Source organism: Sycon ciliatum, chromosome 1 (genome assembly GCF_964019385.1).
Source record: "Sycon ciliatum chromosome 1, ocSycCili1.1, whole genome shotgun sequence".
Taxonomy (NCBI): Eukaryota; Metazoa; Porifera; class Calcarea; order Leucosolenida; family Sycettidae; genus Sycon; species Sycon ciliatum.
Genome location: NC_088643.1, coordinates 83,841,683 through 83,859,280, shown reverse-complemented (window position 1 = coordinate 83,859,280; position 17,598 = coordinate 83,841,683). Strand labels below are relative to the sequence as shown.

General features: G+C 48.5%; 1 protein-coding gene across 2 annotated transcripts; it reads right to left on the bottom strand.

The window, feature by feature from the left end:
• Nucleotides 1-1,039: 1,039 nt before the first annotated feature.
• LOC135805943 (uncharacterized) lies at nucleotides 1,040-7,700 on the bottom strand. 2 transcript variants are annotated; one of them, XR_010551186.1, is made up of 6 exons: nucleotides 7,364-7,700; nucleotides 5,608-5,634; nucleotides 4,968-5,189; nucleotides 2,805-2,936; nucleotides 2,244-2,348; nucleotides 1,040-1,585 (listed from the first exon to the last, which is right to left on the bottom strand). XR_010551186.1 is itself a non-coding variant. In XM_065320065.1 (6 exons), the coding sequence occupies exons 1-6, from the start codon at nucleotides 7,431-7,433 to the stop codon at nucleotides 1,519-1,521; spliced, it is 618 nt and encodes a 205-aa protein (XP_065176137.1). In that variant the 5' UTR covers nucleotides 7,434-7,700; the 3' UTR covers nucleotides 1,040-1,518. The 2 variants fall into 2 exon arrangements, 1 of the variants encoding a protein (XP_065176137.1); XM_065320065.1 differs by having other exon boundaries at nucleotides 2,244-2,343.
• Nucleotides 7,701-17,598: the final 9,898 nt, after the last annotated feature.

Sequence of the window (17,598 nt, the reverse complement as noted above, 5' to 3'; positions counted from 1 at the left end):
TTTCGTACCACTCACCCTGGATGTAAGCTTAGCTATGGGCAAAGTGCATTCTCTGCAGTTGAAGTAATAGGAAGAGAGCCTGATCGAGCCCGTCGCAAACTGCTCGAGGCGATTGAGATTCGTGATGCCAAGCCCTATGTGAACATAAGCACCGGATGGGATTTGTTGTGAATTTTTCTCAGCTTCCCCTGCTGCTACTTCAATATTACTGAATAATTATAATATGAGGCGGGTCACTCAAATATATTCTGTTCCTGATGCCTCGTCGCGTCCCTGGTGGTAACAGTTTGGCATGGAAGTTTAACCTCATAGTGCATTGACACATGGGGCTCCGTGCTCCCCTCCTGTGCTAGAATTAACACCATTATTATTTGGCATGTACCCTCACTTCGTAGAGCACAACGGCGCGCTCTTCTTCTCCGTGATGTGCACAGTTGCACCTTTTCTCCCCCCCCCCCCCCCCTCTGTATAGAGGTGACATAACTCGCATCATTTTATTTTTTGGCGCTACACTCTGCGTAACGCCATTCACAGAGCACAATGCGCGCTACCTTCTGCTGCTTCTCCTTCGTGATGTGCTAGTTGCGCCTTTTCTCTCTCTCTGTCCCCCCCCCCCCCCTTCTGCATACTAGGTGACATAATTCGCATCTTTTTTTTGGCGCTACACTCTGCGTATATACTGCTCTTGTGTGGCTTCCACGGTATTCATTGTTATTACCTGACGATGGCCAAGTGCCGAAACGTTGTAAAAATAACGGAACTGGTTCGGATGTGATGTGCAGCGCTATGGGAATGGGTGTGTCCACCCGAATTCTTTTCATTGACTAATGCCACTATGGTATCATTTGCTTGAGCAAGTGATATCGGACATACTGAACATAAATGTACTATTTGTTGTGATCGCTAGAGTACCTCTCAACTGCTATTCATGGCTTTCAGTAGGATTCACTTGCGACAATAGTATTTTATATTTATGCCTGTATGCGTTATTGCATGCACTTGTCTTCAATGCAAGTCCCACGAAAGAAAAATGAGCCAGTGGAGTACACCCGCACAGTGATGGGTGCTAGGTGGCAGCTACATGTACGTGTAAAACTATGAATATAATAAAATATCACAGTACAGTAGAAACAGGTTAGAAACAGGTTATGCACAACTGCGAACTGCGCTGACTAGATAGCTGGGACAAAACATAGAAAAAGGACAAACAAAGGCACAATGCTTTGAAGTCAGGCAGTTAATCTTACATTGACTACAATGAGTACACAAACTGATTGCATGGAACAAAGATCAGACTGCAGGACTTGATGTGAGCTAGTGACAGAATTGCTACAGAGTACATGTACTGTTCAAAAAGAGTATGTGCAACTGGAGTAAGTATGTAATGTACTGGATAGGTTGAATGAACAATGTGTTGAAATCTACCCGCGGTTACTTTCCCAGCAACAGCAGCAGCATTGCATGAAGATGTGGTCATCCAAGTAGCTTCACTGTATGCAGGGCAGCTAGTAGCTGTAGTTATGATGGGGAGTGTTCAATAGTCTCCGGCTTGAAACACAACCTTACAGGGCATTGGCATGGCAACCTGTAGATCAACAGTATAATACACAGTAGATTCAAACACACATTGCATTATTGTGACAAATGGGAAAGAAAAGACAGTTTTTAAGGGAGCTGCAACGGGAAAAGCCTGAAGAGAGATAGTTTGAGGGAGCTGCAACGGGAAAAGCCTGAAGAGAAATACTTCCTTTGTATTCAAGCCGTTTAGCACATTGGACTAATAGAGTCTTACGGTAAACAGGCACACCAGATTTCCCGTAAGAGAACCACAAGCATACAAACATCAGCAACAGCGACATCTCCAAACATGTCACCTGCGGATAACCCCTACGTTTCCCTACCACTCGCGGCCGCTGAGAGCCAATTCAGGACACCGTAGCATAGGCGAATGAAATGAACGAATTCAAAATACAAACACACGAACAAAAGTGAGAATCAGAACAACATCATTCCTGAACTCTCCATCGAATGTGGGTGTATTGCATGAGGGTCGGTGGGAGGGTTCTGCTCCAACCCCAAACTTCTGACCTCCTTTTTCCATGGTTGGCTAACGCCCTCCCCTTTGTATTGGCTTTTGCCACTGGACGATGAAATAAAGGAAATATAATAAAAAAAACGGCAGGCCACTGAGAAGTGGAACAATCATGTGTGCTTTTGTTTGGTGCCGAAGTGTTTGCACTCACCAGATGAGCAAGATGACAAATGTGATATCCAAAGAGGAAGTGCTTGCGTGGCTTGCATGCTCAGTCTTAATCATCTCCATACTGGCGGCAGTCAATCCGTCTTCCCTTGGGAACACAATTGAGAGCAAAATCAAGGAGTTGGCAAAATGAGTCTCATCAGCTCGAGTTCTAGTACAGTATGGCGCACTGAAGAGCCCTGCACAAAAATCAGAAAATGTCCAGTTACTACTTACTATGAACCGTACCTGCATGACAAAGTATATGTAGTCACAAAATACTGAGCACAGGTCATACCATGAACAGCGCTCTATACACACAATGCACATGTAACAGTGTGTGTGTGTGTGTGTGTACATGTGTATGTGTGTGTGTATGTGTGTGTATGTGTGTGTGTGTGTGTGTATGTGTGTGTATGTTTGTGTGTGTGTGGTGCGTGTGCAAAACGGGCATCAACCCGACTTTGCACTGAAATGCTAAATGGATGGAGGTTGGTTCGGATATGGCTTAACCAACAAGATCGCTTCCAACACGTCTGTCACTACAAAATTCATGTACTCATACCTCGGAATCTTAGTGGGTATTCATCATCAAAGATTAACATTGCTAGATGGAGAGCAAGATGACAGATAGAGAGAACTAGCGCCGCAACACTTATCACGTAATGACCTCTGGATAGAGCCGTTGCATCCTCTTCTGCACAGTGCAAGATCAGTAGAAAAAACCTGAAATCAGTTCAAAAATAAATGGAATTACGCTTTCTCTCTCGCTCTCTCGCACTCTCTCTCGCACTCTCGTGCTCTCCCTCTCGCTTTCTCTCCCTCTCGCTTTCTCTCCCTCTCGCTTTCTCTCCCTCTCGCTTTCTCTCCCCTCGCTTTCTCTCCCCTCGCTTTCTCTCCCTCTCGCTTTCTCTCCCTCTCGCTTTCTCTCCCTCTCGCTTTCTCTCCCTCTCGCTTTCTCTCCCTCTCGCTTTCTCTCCCTCTCGCTTTCTCTCCCTCTCGCTTTCTCTCCCTCTCGCTTTCTCTCCCTCTCGCTTTCTCTCCCTCTCGCTTTCTCCCTCGCGCACTCGCGCACTCTCCCTCTCGCTTTCTCTCTCACTCGCGCACTCTCCCTCGCGCACTCTCGTGCTCTCCCTCTCGCTTTCTCTCTCACTCGCGCACTCTCCCTCTCGCTTTCTCTCTCACTCGCGCACTCTCCCTCTCGCTTTCTCTCTCACTCGCGCACTCTCTCTCGCACTCTCGCGCTCTGCTCTCTCTCTCTCTCTCCCTCTCGTGCTCTCCCCTCTCGCGCACTCTCCCTCTCGCTTTCTCTCTCACTCGCGCACTCTCTCTCGCACTCTCGCGCTCTGCTCTCTCTCTCTCTCCCTCTCGTGCTCTCCCCTCTCGCGCACTCTCCCTCTCGCTTTCTCTCTCACTCGCGCACTTTCTCTCGCACTCTCGCGCTCTGCTCTTCTCTCTCTCTCTCTCTCTCTCTCTCTCTCTCTCTCTCTCTCTCTCTCTCTCTCTCTCTCTCTCTCTCTCTCTCTCTCTCTCGCACACTCGCGCTCTGCTCTCGCTTTCTCTCTCTCTCCCTCTCGTGCTCTCCCCTCTCGCGCACTCTCCCTCTCGCTTTCTCTCTCACTCGCGCACTCTCTCTCGCACTCTTGCGCTCTGCTCTCTCTCTCTCTCTCCCTCTCGTGCTCTCCCCTCTCGCGCACTCTCCCTCTCGCTTTCTCTCTCACTCGCGCTCTCTCTCTCGCACACTCGCGCTCTGCTCTCGCTTTCTCTCTCACTCACGCACTCTCCCTCGCGCACTCTCGTGCTCTCCCTCTCTCTCTTGCTCTCCCCCTCGTGCTCTCCCTCTCGCTTTCTCTCTCCCTCGCGCACTCTCGTGCTCTCCCTCTCGCTTGCTCTCCCTCTCGCTTTCTCTCCCTCTCGCTTTCTCTCCCTCTCGCTTTCTCTCCCTCTCGCTTTCTCTCCCTCTCGCTTTCTCTCCCTCTCGCTTTCTCTCCCTCTCGCTTTCTCTCCCTCTCGCTTTCTCTCCCTCTCGCGCACTCTCCCTCGCGCACTCTCCCTCGCGCACTCTCCCTCGCGCACTCTCCCTCGAGCACTCTCCCTCGAGCACTCTCCCTCGCGCACTCTCCCTCGAGCACTCTCCCTCGCGCACTCTCCCTCGCGCACTCTCCCTCGCGCACTCTCCCTCGCGCACTCTCCCTCGCGCACTCTCCCTCGCGCACTCTCCCTCGCGCACTCTCCCTCGCGCACTCTCCCTCGCGCACTCTCCCTCGCGCACTCTCCCTCGCGCACTCTCCCTCGCGCACTCTCCCTCGCGCACTCTCCCTCTCGCACTCTCCCTCTCGCACTCTCCCTCTCGCACTCTCCCTCTCGCACTCTCCCTCTCTCGCACTCTCCCTCTCGCACTCTCCCTCTCTCGCACTCTCCCTCTCGCACTCTCCCTCTCTCGCACTCTCCCTCTCTCGCACTCTCCCTCTCTCGCACTCTCCCTCTCGCACTCTCCCTCTCTCGCACTCTCCCTCTCTCGCACTCTCCCTCTCTCGCACTCTCTCTCTCTCGCACTCTCTCTCTCGCGCGCTCTCTCTCTCGCGCGCTCTCTCTCTCCCGCGCTAACTCTTCAGCGCGCTCTCTTTCGCGCTCTCTCTTGTGAGCGGGTCTGTAAGCATCACAGTAAGTGTGATATGTACCACATCCCAAAATCCAAAGACTTTATTGATTCACTAAACAAACTCACTCGTGCTAGTTGTGCATGAAGTTGACTCCACCTTCTCTGGTCCTGTGGTTTGTGTTCGTGCTGGAGTTGCTGTGGCCTTCATTGTGGCTGGTGTCGTTGGTGGATGAGGCTGCGACGTGGGTGTCGTTGGTGGATGAGGCTGCGACGTGGGTGTCGTTGGTGGATGAGGCTGCGACGTGGTAGACGCAGTTGTAGTGGCTGGGGGAGTTGTAGTAGGGACATCTATACAGAAAATGAACAGAAACACCAGGCAGTGAGTGGGGAAATGATGGGTGACAGAAGTGGATATTTCAGGCATACATGTATGCGTTCACCGAATATGGGTTCAGAATTGGTGTCTGTAATTGCTCCAGGTATCTTCAAACATTCAACATTCAGATTTTCAACTACTAGTATCCTAAATGTTGTCCACCAAGCTTCTAAAAACAGCACCGTATACAATGATCAACACAGAAGAAGTAAATCACAGGTAATTTGTTCTTTTGGTAGGTCATGCAAGCTCCCACAGTCTCCACAAGCCATTCACAGACAATCCCAGCAAGATTATCTGATTCCTGTTTAGTATGAAGGTGTAGCCAAGGCTGCACTGTCCACTTCAAACATGGTTGAAGTAGAGATAATGCAAAATACAATTTCTTACCAGCTGTAACAAGGTCATGCCCTTCAACTGTACGCAATCCGTAATGGTGTTGTAGACCAGTGACACGTTTGGATAACAGGTAGATTGTGCACAGCATAGACAAAAAACACGCCCTTAGGGAAACATTATCACTGTTGAAGTTACGGTAATGCTATGGTGTTAAATTGAAGTTCATGAGCTCTATAGAAAATACAGGTCTACCCTTGTTAGTGTGCAGTTACCAGACAAACCTCATTAGGCAACGAACCAAAATCCCCCTGATTGAACATGTAAATAGTCGTAAATCCAAATCCAGATAAGAGGTAGTTCGTTTGTGTAGTGTGCACAACTTTTAAATCTGTCTATCCAATCATCGTCCTGATAAGTGATAACGAGTATTGGTTACAACTAACATGTCAACAAATGTTGTCCCTAGTTCTCGCTATCCCTGACTCATTTTAAAACTAAGACTTTCTGATATACACACTGTGGACACGCATAGCTGATATTCAGGTTACCACAGCACAGTATGTACAGGATGCTTGGGGAAGGTAGAATGGCAAGGCGTGCAGGGGCAGGGGTCACACTGCATATGTCTTTATGTGGTGAGTGTGTGACTCCTAATCCTGGCTGTGTCAGACGCAGGGCGAGAGGGGAACTACAAAAACTAGTACAACTACATGATTGTAGAGGAGACGGTTTCAAATAGGAAATAAGTTGCAAACCGGAACGGACTCAATATTTATTTTCTCTCTTGGTATTTGGATTAGAAAACATTATGTCACAGTGAGACTAGGATGTGTTTTACTCCGAGTCAAAATTTCATATGGCTCTGCGGTGACCAGACGCGCCACACCAAGCAGGTGAGTTTTTGACGTGTTGCTTCGCTCTGCGACTTGAGTTTTACGTCTTTTGAAAAATCAACTTCTTGTCGCAGGTAAACAGCGGCTCGCCTCTCGCCAATAAAGCACCTTATGCCAATAAAAACTAATGGAAGCACACACAAGGCTTATTGTAACTCTGTACTGGCCGTTGTGGAGCGATAGCAATTACCTAATTTCAGAACTCAGAGCGAATTTGACGTGCACTCTAAAACCTTTCCGGTTTGGAACCACCCCTGATTTGAAGCGAAAAATTGGGCAACTTGGAGGCAATGGGCCAACACAAAGGAGTGGCTCAGTTCGATTGACTCTGGCCTCATAGCAAACTTCAACATGCCAGTTTCCTTCCAAAAACATATTTCGAGTGAACAATCTACGCTGATGATCGGTTTGGGTGTATACAAATTTGGCTGTCAAACCGTTCCGGTATCGAACCGTCTCCTCTACATGTCCACCGGTGCACCTGTAGACTGAGTCTGTGTAGGTCTACATCATAATTATATGATAGCAAAGAGAACACGTACAACTACGGAGGATTAGCAAGACGAAATTCGCGTTCGCGTTCGCAAACATTTTTCAGAACTGGATTGCGAACTTTCGCATTTTTCGTTCGGAAAAGTAGTCGGAACACGAATCGCGGATTCGTGTCAGGGCAGTCATAAATTTACCACGCTGTACTGTCTGTACACAATGTACGTCGTGTCAACGTCATGCATGTGCGAATTCTGTTTGCTAATCCTTCTCATAACGCGAATTCCGCCACGGAGTTCGACTTTCCTTGGAGAGCGAACGCGAACGCGAATTTCGTCTTGCTAATCCTCCGTAATGTTCCGAGTGGGTTACTTGCTGTAACATTAAAATTATCATTAATTTTATACTTTTTGGTCCAAGCTTACCGTTTAGAAGTGGCACGACGAGTAGGACGACCATCATCATGATCATAGTAGTGGCTGTTCGCGACTTCATTTTTTCCCGATTCCTTCAGTACAATCGTAAACGTGAATGACTTGATGGCGAAGAGTCGGCGAAGACCAGTCGGCAACCTTGCTCCAACGGTGCAAACGATGCTTATTCCTGCGGGCACTGGAACGAGACGTTGTCTTGGGCAGCACAGGATACACGACGGCGATAACAGAACGTTACGGACTAACGAGAACGTTGACGACAGGACATCCGAAACGAACGACGGCAAACATGGACGTGTCGAAACTGTAATGATGAGCTGAAGTGCCGGTATTCTGAACTTTATTCTGACTCGATGCGCGCCATTCGAACAGAACTCTACTCCTACGGTACCATTCTCGCTGAAGCAGTGAAGGTGTTGGCTGACAAGGTGAAATGCTGCAGCGGACGTGAGAGGAGAAGGTGCCACTGGCACTGCCCCACACCACCAGCTGACAATACGGAGGATTAGCAAGACGAAATTCGCGTTCGCGTTCGCTCTCCAAAGAAAGTCGAACTCAGTGACGGAATTCGCGTTATGAGAAGGATTAGCAAACAGAATTCGCACATGCACGATGTTGACACGACGTAGGCAGTACAGCGTGGTAAATTTATGACTGCCCTGACACGAATCCACGATTCGTGTTCCGACTACTTTTCCGAACGAAAAATGCGAAAGTTCGCAATCCAGTTCGCGAACTGAAAAATGTTTGCGAACGCGAACGCGAATTTCGTCTTGCTAATCCTCCGTAATGTAGACTCTATCATCATTCAACTCAGGATCAATGTTCCCACATGTCCGCTGGAGGCCGTTCGCTCTCTGATCTCATCATTTCAGATCCATCGTCTTTGACACTTATAAGTTGCATTAGCAGACCTATGCGCCAGGACTAGCGCTAGCCTACTCGCGATCCCAGCCCGGCAGGCTGCAACCGTACAGCAATCCTTTCACTTATGCAAGTTACTGAGAGATTCCGTAATTCGTGATGAAATCGTCGGCCGAGGTGAGTTGGAGATCTGTGGGGACACCGTGCAGGTTCTTCCTGGAGATGGGATTGTATCCTCCGTAAGGGTTTTTGTGTACGGCTGCGAACCTGGACTGTACGATGGCCATATTGCCTCGTCCCTAGCACAGTATGGAACAATTGTCGGAAACATTGAGAGTGAATCCATTTCGTATGGCGGGGTGAAAATTCTCACGGGTGTTCGAAGGGTGCTGATGATCCTGAAGCATCCCGTACCGTGCAAACTTTGTATCCGTAGTACAGGTCTACTCTCCATATAACGTAATCTCTGGGACCACGCAAACATTATGTTATGTAGAAAACCGTGGGTAAAATACAAGATGCACCTCAAAATGAAGGGTATTACGAGGCGGGTTCAACCGTGCAAACATATACACACTGTACCACCATCGACATCAGATACCATCAATGCCGCAGAATATGTGCACATAGGACTAAACTGGCTAGCTACGGCTACAGCTTGATTGTACCGCGCACGTGAATCTACGTTGTATCGAGAGTGTACACGTCGGGGACTGCGCGTATAGGGTGCGTTATGCCGAGGTTTACGTTATGTAGGACTAAACTGGCCTAAACTGCCTAGCTACAGCTATACTACCGGTTGATCATACCATGCACGAGAATTTATGTTGTATCGAGAGTGCGCACGTCGGGGACCGCCGTAGCGTGTGTTATGTCGAGGTTTATGTTATGTAGGATTATGTTGTGTAGAACAAATTTTGTGTGGGTGTGATGCTGTTTCGGCGCGGGATTTGATTTTTTTATGTACTAACGAGGTTTATGTACAAGTGAGAGTTGTTATATCGAGAGCAGACCTGTAGCATGCACAGTACCTATCATCATGGCCAGCCGCAAACATGCTACAGGTGCCATAGCTCTGAGCACGTTGCACGAAACTGCCCCAGGAAATCAGCTGCCCCTGAAGACCGTACATACGCCAGCAGCGTACTACTACAGGACAGGCCAGTTACACCTTCAGAGTTCAGGAGACCCCGCCAGGTCCAGCGAAGTACCTGTGGATGACCCTCAAGAGACCACAAAGCCGAACAAGGAAGTAGAACCTGAACAATCGTATCATCACAATGATCGTAGCAGCAGTGGGGAGACCACTGTATCGCAGATCACTGTACCACAGCAGCCACAGCAGCCACAGCAGCCTGGAAGAGAGTCTCAAGAGCGTCTCAAATACCTCGACCACGGACACAGAGTGTACAGCATGCAACACCAGCCAAGCCTGCCTTTGCCCGCCCACGTGGGAAAGCAGGCCACCCCTCCCCTGATGATGAGGGTTTTTGTTCTAGCGACGGGGAAGCACACATTCTCCGCCACGGTCGTATCTCCAATGGCCTCTGCTCTGACCGACCCTCAGATAGCATGGATGGAGGAGAGCACACCTCGTGAGCGCCAGAGACTTGCCCAACGAGTGCATCAAAGACGCTCAAGCCGCTAGCTCCTGACTGAGCTACGGTTTTACGTCCGAAGCACAGGGCTCACAGGTCTGATATGCTGACCTGCGCTGTGGAACACTCTGCCAGCCAGTGTGCGTTCCTGCAAAGCCGTGGCCGATTTCGCAGCAGCCGTGTACCCGTACACTCTCAGGCCATAAACGTTTTAAAGAAGAGAAACAGTGACATGCACCCCCCCCCCCCCACACACACACACGGACAGTATGTATAGGCATATAACGAACGGTCTTTTCCTGTTAGCTCTGTTTATCCAATACATGAGATAAAACGTCTTTCTTGTTGTTTTCCCCCTACATGTAGCTGCTTCCAGCATGGTAAACGACAGTACCATGGCCTTTTCAGATTTTCATTGTACCTATTTGTAGTACCTCCCGGGATCAGTATTTCCACTTGAAATTATATCCACCCCAATTCCTCATTCTTAGCATTCTTTTATTCGCTTCCATGTCATTGGGCTTATTGCCCGTTTGGTATTGCGAATTCAAATAAAAAACAACAACAGGTTATGGTGACCAGTCCACATGCCGGGTGACGGAGTGAGAAACGTAGATCTACATACCGCATTACCGGTAACAAGTTCCTGCACGAGTTGACCTCGAGGGCGGTACCGCGGAATCCAGTGCGCGTCGCGAGAGCGGCAAGGGCTGGATGAACATCGCCCATCGGCCATCGTTGTTTTGGAAGAAATCGCAACTTTCGCAACTTTCTTCATTTTTGCGAACTATTTCGCAACTATTCCGCAACCTTGACCCCTTGGCTTGGGGTCAAAAGGTCAAGTCACGAACTACAACTAGTTAACTGTACATGTACATGTCGGACAATCGCATACTCGGTCATTTATCGCCTGCCTTCAGACTCATTTCAGAGAAACAGTTGATCAACGGTAGTTACGATAATGTGCATTCCCTTTTCCGTGCACTGGAATGATGTAGGATACGTGCAAAAGGCTATTAGCACTGTGTATTATTATTATTATTATTATTTGTTTTACATCGGAAGCTCAACAGTGCAGCTGCACAAATATGAAGAGGCCGATGGGCGTAAAGTGGTGGTTCACAGCAGAAAGGGGTGTACGAGTTTGCTGTCGCTGTACTTCTGCTATTTCTGCTCTTTCTTGGTGGTTTTTGCACAAGAACTCTCCAATTTTAAGTTGCGATATTAGCAACTTTGGAGCTTTTTCTGAAAATATGGATGCGATTTCAGCAACTTGCACTTGTTTTGGCACGGTTGCGAAAAGCATAAGTTGCGAAAAATTATGGCATCTTTGGGAAAGGGCTACCCACCACCCATGGCTGTTTCTGGACTTGTTTTAGGTTTGGATCCCGCGCACGGACAGAATGGGCACAAAAATATGAAAAAATTGTAAATGCATTTTTTCGGCTCCTGGGTGGCTCGCACACCGTGGCACTATGCCGGAATTTTGAGTTTTTCCGGCCTGGAAAGCCTGTCAGTGAGGCGCAAGAACTTTTTAATCGTATCCAGAGGGCCAGCATAGTGGCAGGAGTGTGTGGTCAAAATTTCACTCAAATCCGTTGAGAGACACCAACGTTACGGTCAATTGATTGCCATAATTATGAAATTTATGGGTAGGCTGTAGGGTTTGGCGGATAATAGTGAGGTTTTGCATTCCGAATTTCGGTTCGGCGTTCTTCGGTCTTTTGTCGAACATCAAAATGTCGAATTTTCGCACCAACGTTTGTTTTGCAAGTCGAAAATGATGTGTTTTCATTTCGTGAGCCCCAGCATCAGCAACGACCTGTCCCGTGCTCCTTTTCTTGCTGATTCCAACGAACTTTGATCGCCCAAAGAGTCGAGGGCCAAACCTGCCTCCTCAGTCGCCTCAGAAAAACCAACTCCATGGCCAAGTCAAATTTTATGCGTGTCGCCATAGTCTTTTCAGCCACACAGAAGACGGTGAGGACACTCCAGGCGAAAGAGAATCGACAGGCAGTGGAGAGGAGCAATCAGAGGTAGCTGACGATGCTATGTCGCCAAAGACGCCTGCGAAGCGATGCCGAGATAAGAAACCTCTTTGAATAAATCACGCGCTAGCGCTCTTCTACAAGAAAATGCATCCGAAAAATATTTTCGGCAAAGTGAGCTTTTTCCGAACAAACACTCCGAATCTTCGTGTGCATTTTCGACCTTGCTCCCGCGTGCCGAATCTTTTTGCCGAATTTCGGAATGCAAAACCTCACTAATGCTCGAAAAGGTGGCAGATTCTGCTCGAAAAGCAGTGAAATTGGCAGAACCATACCTTTGAGCCTCCCAAGTTGGGTTGTCTGTTGCCTTGCGTTTTCGAGTTGTAGTTAGACCGGTTTGTCCAATGGTCTTACTAGTCTCGTCATCATCATCCCGTAACGTTCCGACATTCTTTGTTGCCGAGGGACATAGCTCGACGAGTGGTGCACATCTTCGTGGCGCATGCCTTCCCCTCATTGGAACTTTCCACACCTGAGCTTTCCAAGTTAGAAGGTGAGCCTCCCAAGTTGGGTTGTCTGTTGCCTTGCGTTTTCGAGTTGTAGTTAGACCGGTTTGTCCAATGGTCTTACTAGTCTCGTCATCATCATCCCGTAACGTTCCGACATTCTTTGTTGCCGAGGGACATAGCTCCACGAGTCGTGCACATCTTCGTGGCGCATCCCTTCCCCTCATTGGAACTTTCCGCACCTGAGCCTTCCAAGTTGGAAGGTTGTTGGTTTGTGCTTCGTAGATGTGTTGGAGCTAGGTGTCAGGTCGTCGAATGTGTCAATATCCTTGTCAGTGTTGTGCCTCGTCGTCGCACTATCTAACTGTATTATCTTCTTACCTTGGTGGACTGTCATAACTAGTAACTTGTTATAGCCTCATTATTACAGGTCCTTTTCTCTTTCCACGTAGATTATTTGGCTTTTTTTACGATGATCATTACAAAACAACAAGGACAATCAAGGCTTGTTTGATGCTACTTCAACTCGCAATCATCAGGCAACAATGCTGCCTGATGATTGCGAGAGCATGAAACTTGAAGTAGCAGCAAACAAGCCTTGATTGTCCTTGTTGTTTTGTATTACGCTCTGCCTCCGCGGTGTTGAGCTCTGTCAGCACACTGGGTACATCCTCCGGTGCCATTATTATTATAATTTTGTTCACAGCTAGCTGTACAGCGCCCTTTATACTTCTAGTTTCTCAACGCCACAAAGAATTTACCATCACTACAAATTCCATGCAATGTACAATAATAATATTGCACATTTACATGCCATGTCCTCAGTCAGGCCAGGTGTAACCGTGGTTCAGTATGAGCCCACTGTGTTAGGGCGCGCTCACACTGCGATCATGAGCACGCGTCCATGCGTCAGCAAAACGCAGAAACGTGGCAGTCGTGCTCACACTAGGCTTCGTACACGCGTAGACGTGAACTTGTCACACAAACTTTACGAATTGCAGTTCGTATCCAAAAGAGTTCGTGCGTTTCCTAATAAAGTTGTGGCCCGTTTTGGATGTAATTTTTCGCATGTTGCATGTTGGAGGAAGTGCCTCGTGGCTCGTATTCTTGAAGTCGACGAAAAAAATTCATACAATCAGGTAGGTTTGGACCAGGGAGTCGTAAAATACAGGTATTTTACGACTCCCTGGTTTGGACTCTTGAGGGACTGCCGCTGACATCCAAGCGCTTTCGCTTTCCTGACCTCGTGGTCAGAGCAAGTGCCAGTGCAGTGGAAATTCCGGTAGTGGTTTCTTTCGTCTGTTGCCGAGATGAGAACTGTATTTTCCGATGATATGTAACTGAAATGCCTTGAGGTATGGCATTCCATCATCGCAGAAAAGTAGAGAAAGATAATTTCCCAAACCGAAAAGCCAGACCAAGCTGCCATCGTATTGAACGAGTACACTGTAGGAATTGGTCACTGACCCGATCACAACCAAGCAACTACAAAAACAAAAACAAAATCGACATCGTCCAAAAAGGGCAAAGAATGCATATATGGCGGTGCGTGCGTGCAGGACCACAACTACAATATTTTAAAAATGTGCAAATGATTATGTCGAGGTGACATCGACAACCGCTGTTGTTCTGGAGGTTCATCCAACTGCCATAGTTTGTCGATGTGGGCTGTGACACATGACACGGTCACCGGCTGACTGTTTCGACTTGGTGCAGACGCTGGACCAGATAATACATTCCCTATCTCTGTGTTCCACACCGTCTCACCATTAACTTCCTTCTTGCTGTGCAGTACCGCGTTGATATAGTCTGCACCAATCAGCATATGTATTTCGTCTGATGTCCCTTGTTGAGGCTTGTCACTCAGCTCTACTCCCCAACTGTGCCACTGCGCAATGGTCTGCGGACTTGCGCACTTCAGTTCCAGCTCAAGCGTTGGTTTCACGAACGCGCGTACCCGAATGCTAGCGGAGCTACCCTGGATCGTGATGGCGTACTTATCCATGCGCTGTTGGGTTGGTTCCGCGCCGAACGGCTTCACCTCTACATTTTCAACCCCAACGTGTTCTGCATCGATTGCTGACACCAACGCTGCAGTCACGAATGACGCCTCAGCACCCGAGTCCAGGAACACGCGAACCTTCGCGTTTCGAGTTCTTCCCTCAACTCGTGCCACTCCGGTCATCAGCCGCACACTTGGCGAGTGTAGACAGCACGATCCAACATTCTTCTCCGTAACTATCTCAGTCGGTTTCTCCCGGCTGTAACCTGCTCTATCCAACACATCATGTATTAGCAGGTGGTGTTTCCTCTGGCATTTCGTGCATCTCGAGCCTGACCGACATTCTCTGGCCATATGGCCATACTTAAGGCAGTTCCAGCAGAGTCTCTCTCGCTGCAGAAAACCCTTTCTCCCTTCCTGTGGCAGCGACTTTAGCTGCTTCTCTGCATCTGCGACCGATATCGCCATGCACTGTGCCGACGCCGTGGGCCTTGGCACGGATCGTTCTACTGGCTTCCTGGCAGTATCACCCTGTCGTCCGTGCGCGACCTGGTAAGACGCGCCGTGCTCCTGTACCTGGCGCAGTGACATCCCGTAGCACTGCCGTTCGACCAGGTACGTCTTCATCTCAGGTCCGCATTGCTCCAAGATTACCTGCTTTGCCATTGCTTGCAGCACCGGGGACATTTTTCCTATATCGGCGCTATACTTGGTGTCCACCTCGCCATCTTCTGTCATAGCGAGTGTGGCCCACACCTCTACCTCTCGGCAAACACGGACAACGTATTGATGAAACGACTCATCTGACCGCTGCTTGCCTGTCAGCAATGTCTTCCACGCTTTATCCGGAGTCTTTCCGAGCGAGGCAAGCAACTCTCGTTTTGCTTCCTCGTAATTATTGCATCCAATACATATCCTCTCCGCTTTGCTACCCGCTAGCGCGATGCGTAGTCGCAGCAGCCATTCGCTTTCTTCGAACTCGTTCTTGGAACAGATGTCCTCGAACAGGTCAAGATAACGCTCCAATGGCTGCGTTCCATCATATGAGGGGATTTTCATCACCGGTTGACGCCCACCGCTGTGACTGGGAGATTCCTCTGTACCTCCCATCGTGGCTTTACCCTCACCCTCCTGCGCATTGGCGATGCGCTCGTTAATCTCCTTCAGTGTTTTGGCAAACTCGGTGCGGAGCGCCTCCTCTCGCCGTCTGGCACTGCGCTCCTCACGCTCCGCGTACTGTTGGAGCCTCTGCTCCACATGTATCTTCAACAACTCGCCTTCTAATCCTAACCGCTCTCCATTGTCGATAAAGCTGGCTTCCAAATTGTTCCATAGTTCCTCTGCCATGCTCGCTCCTATCCTGGCGTGGTCGCCAAATGTTACGAACCCTCTAAGATTCTCTAAATTGTCAGGATCGTACGACCACACGGCACGAGGACAACTCTTTTCCTTTACACAGTATATTTCACTTCATCTGATAATTAGCAATGAACACTAATAACACCAGCTATTTATAGCATGCAGAAACAGCGTACATGCAAAACATAAGTATATAAAACTGGACATAACAGCGTATACAGCAAAACGCACACAACGCATATAGCGTATGCCATGCAGCAACATCAGCGGTACGGCGGAGTCGAAATACAACATTTCAACGAATACAATGCCATAAGCGCGAAGGCCTTTCCCAATTGAGAACTGGTGGTTTACAACAACCGCCGATTTTCATGAATCAACACACCGGAATTTGAGAAATTGAACATACTTCAGGCCAGGTTGTACACAAATACGCTTCACGTCTACGATCATGTTACCGCCAAGTCGTGGCACCCCCCTCCGGAGGTCGCGGTCACGATTTGAAACGTGGCCGCGACGTTTTGGTCAAGTTCATGCCGTTGCCATGCAACTTGGCCGCATGGCCGCATGGACGCTGGTTTTGGTCGCAGTGTGAGCGCGCCCTTATCGAAATGGGTGTCTTCACTCACAAGTGGTTCGGGTCCTGTAGATATCCGCCAGTACAACCACCGTCCTTAGGCTTAGTTCAAGTAACTTAGTTATATTGTACATGTATTTTATGCTGACCTTTCATATTTATATATTTATATTTATTACAACATCTCAAGACTCAGTGGAAACACCGGCCAATGTTAAGAGAGTGGGTGATTGCCAACCACGGCGATAAATAAAAGTAAGGGGAGGGAAAAAGAAGGAGTAGCAAAATGAACAGCAACAACAACTCCGTAAAGAAAGATAATGTCAAATAAAAACAGTGAAAAACACAGAGACACAAAGGACATGTGGATAATGAGCTATTTATGTCGTAGTAAATAAGGGGCGGCACGGATCTTAAACAGGCGGAGTGAGGTCAGATCCTTAACTTCTCTGGGTAGAGTGAGCCAAACAGAATAAGCAATAAAGAGAGGGGAGCGCGAAAGAGTGGATGAGTTACACTTAGGGAGTAAGAGCGAGTTTCTAGTTCTTAGAGAAGAGAACCAATTAAAACCGTGACATGAGATGAGGTGGGCACAACTCAAGCTTAATAGAATGGACAAGAGAAGCCAGGTGTGCACTGCGTCCATGTGATAACGGGGTTGTGTGAGCGATTTTATAAAGGGCGGATGATGAGAGCATGCGGGGTTGACGGAGGAGGATTTTAAGGACTTTCTTGATTTTTTACAGATATACTCGATGTGCATACTGGCCAACCCTCCCGTTTTTCCCGGGAAAATCCCGGAAAATCAACACTCCTCCCGGGGTCCCGGGGATTTCAAGCAAACTCCCGGAAAAACCAAAGTTTTGTCTGATACAGGATTTTCCTGAAAACTCCATGGTTTCTCCCCGAATGTCCCGCTTTTTGAACTTTTTTCAAAGGTATGTACGGTGCTCATTCGCACTTCGAACTGTGCACAGCACTTTGAAGACCTGACCATGCAAGATCTGCACTGACAAAGTGACAGGCGGGCGCCGACTGATCACACTGCACTACAGCCTAGTACAGGGTCGATCTGTGCTGTACGCACAGCTGCAGAGTCGAACGTTTTTTTGGCGGGAAAAGCTCTTTTTCACTTGTTTTTGTGCCATCCAGGGATTTTGAGAGAAATCCAGGGATTCTGCATGTCTTGTCAAGGGATTGAGATTGTGGTGGTTGGTCAGTATGGATGTGGGGTACCCAGCAGAGTCAATCACAATGCCAAGGTGTTTGTGAGAAGACACTATGTCAATTGGATTTGGAAAGTTGGCATGGATGAGGGTTGTGAACTCTGGC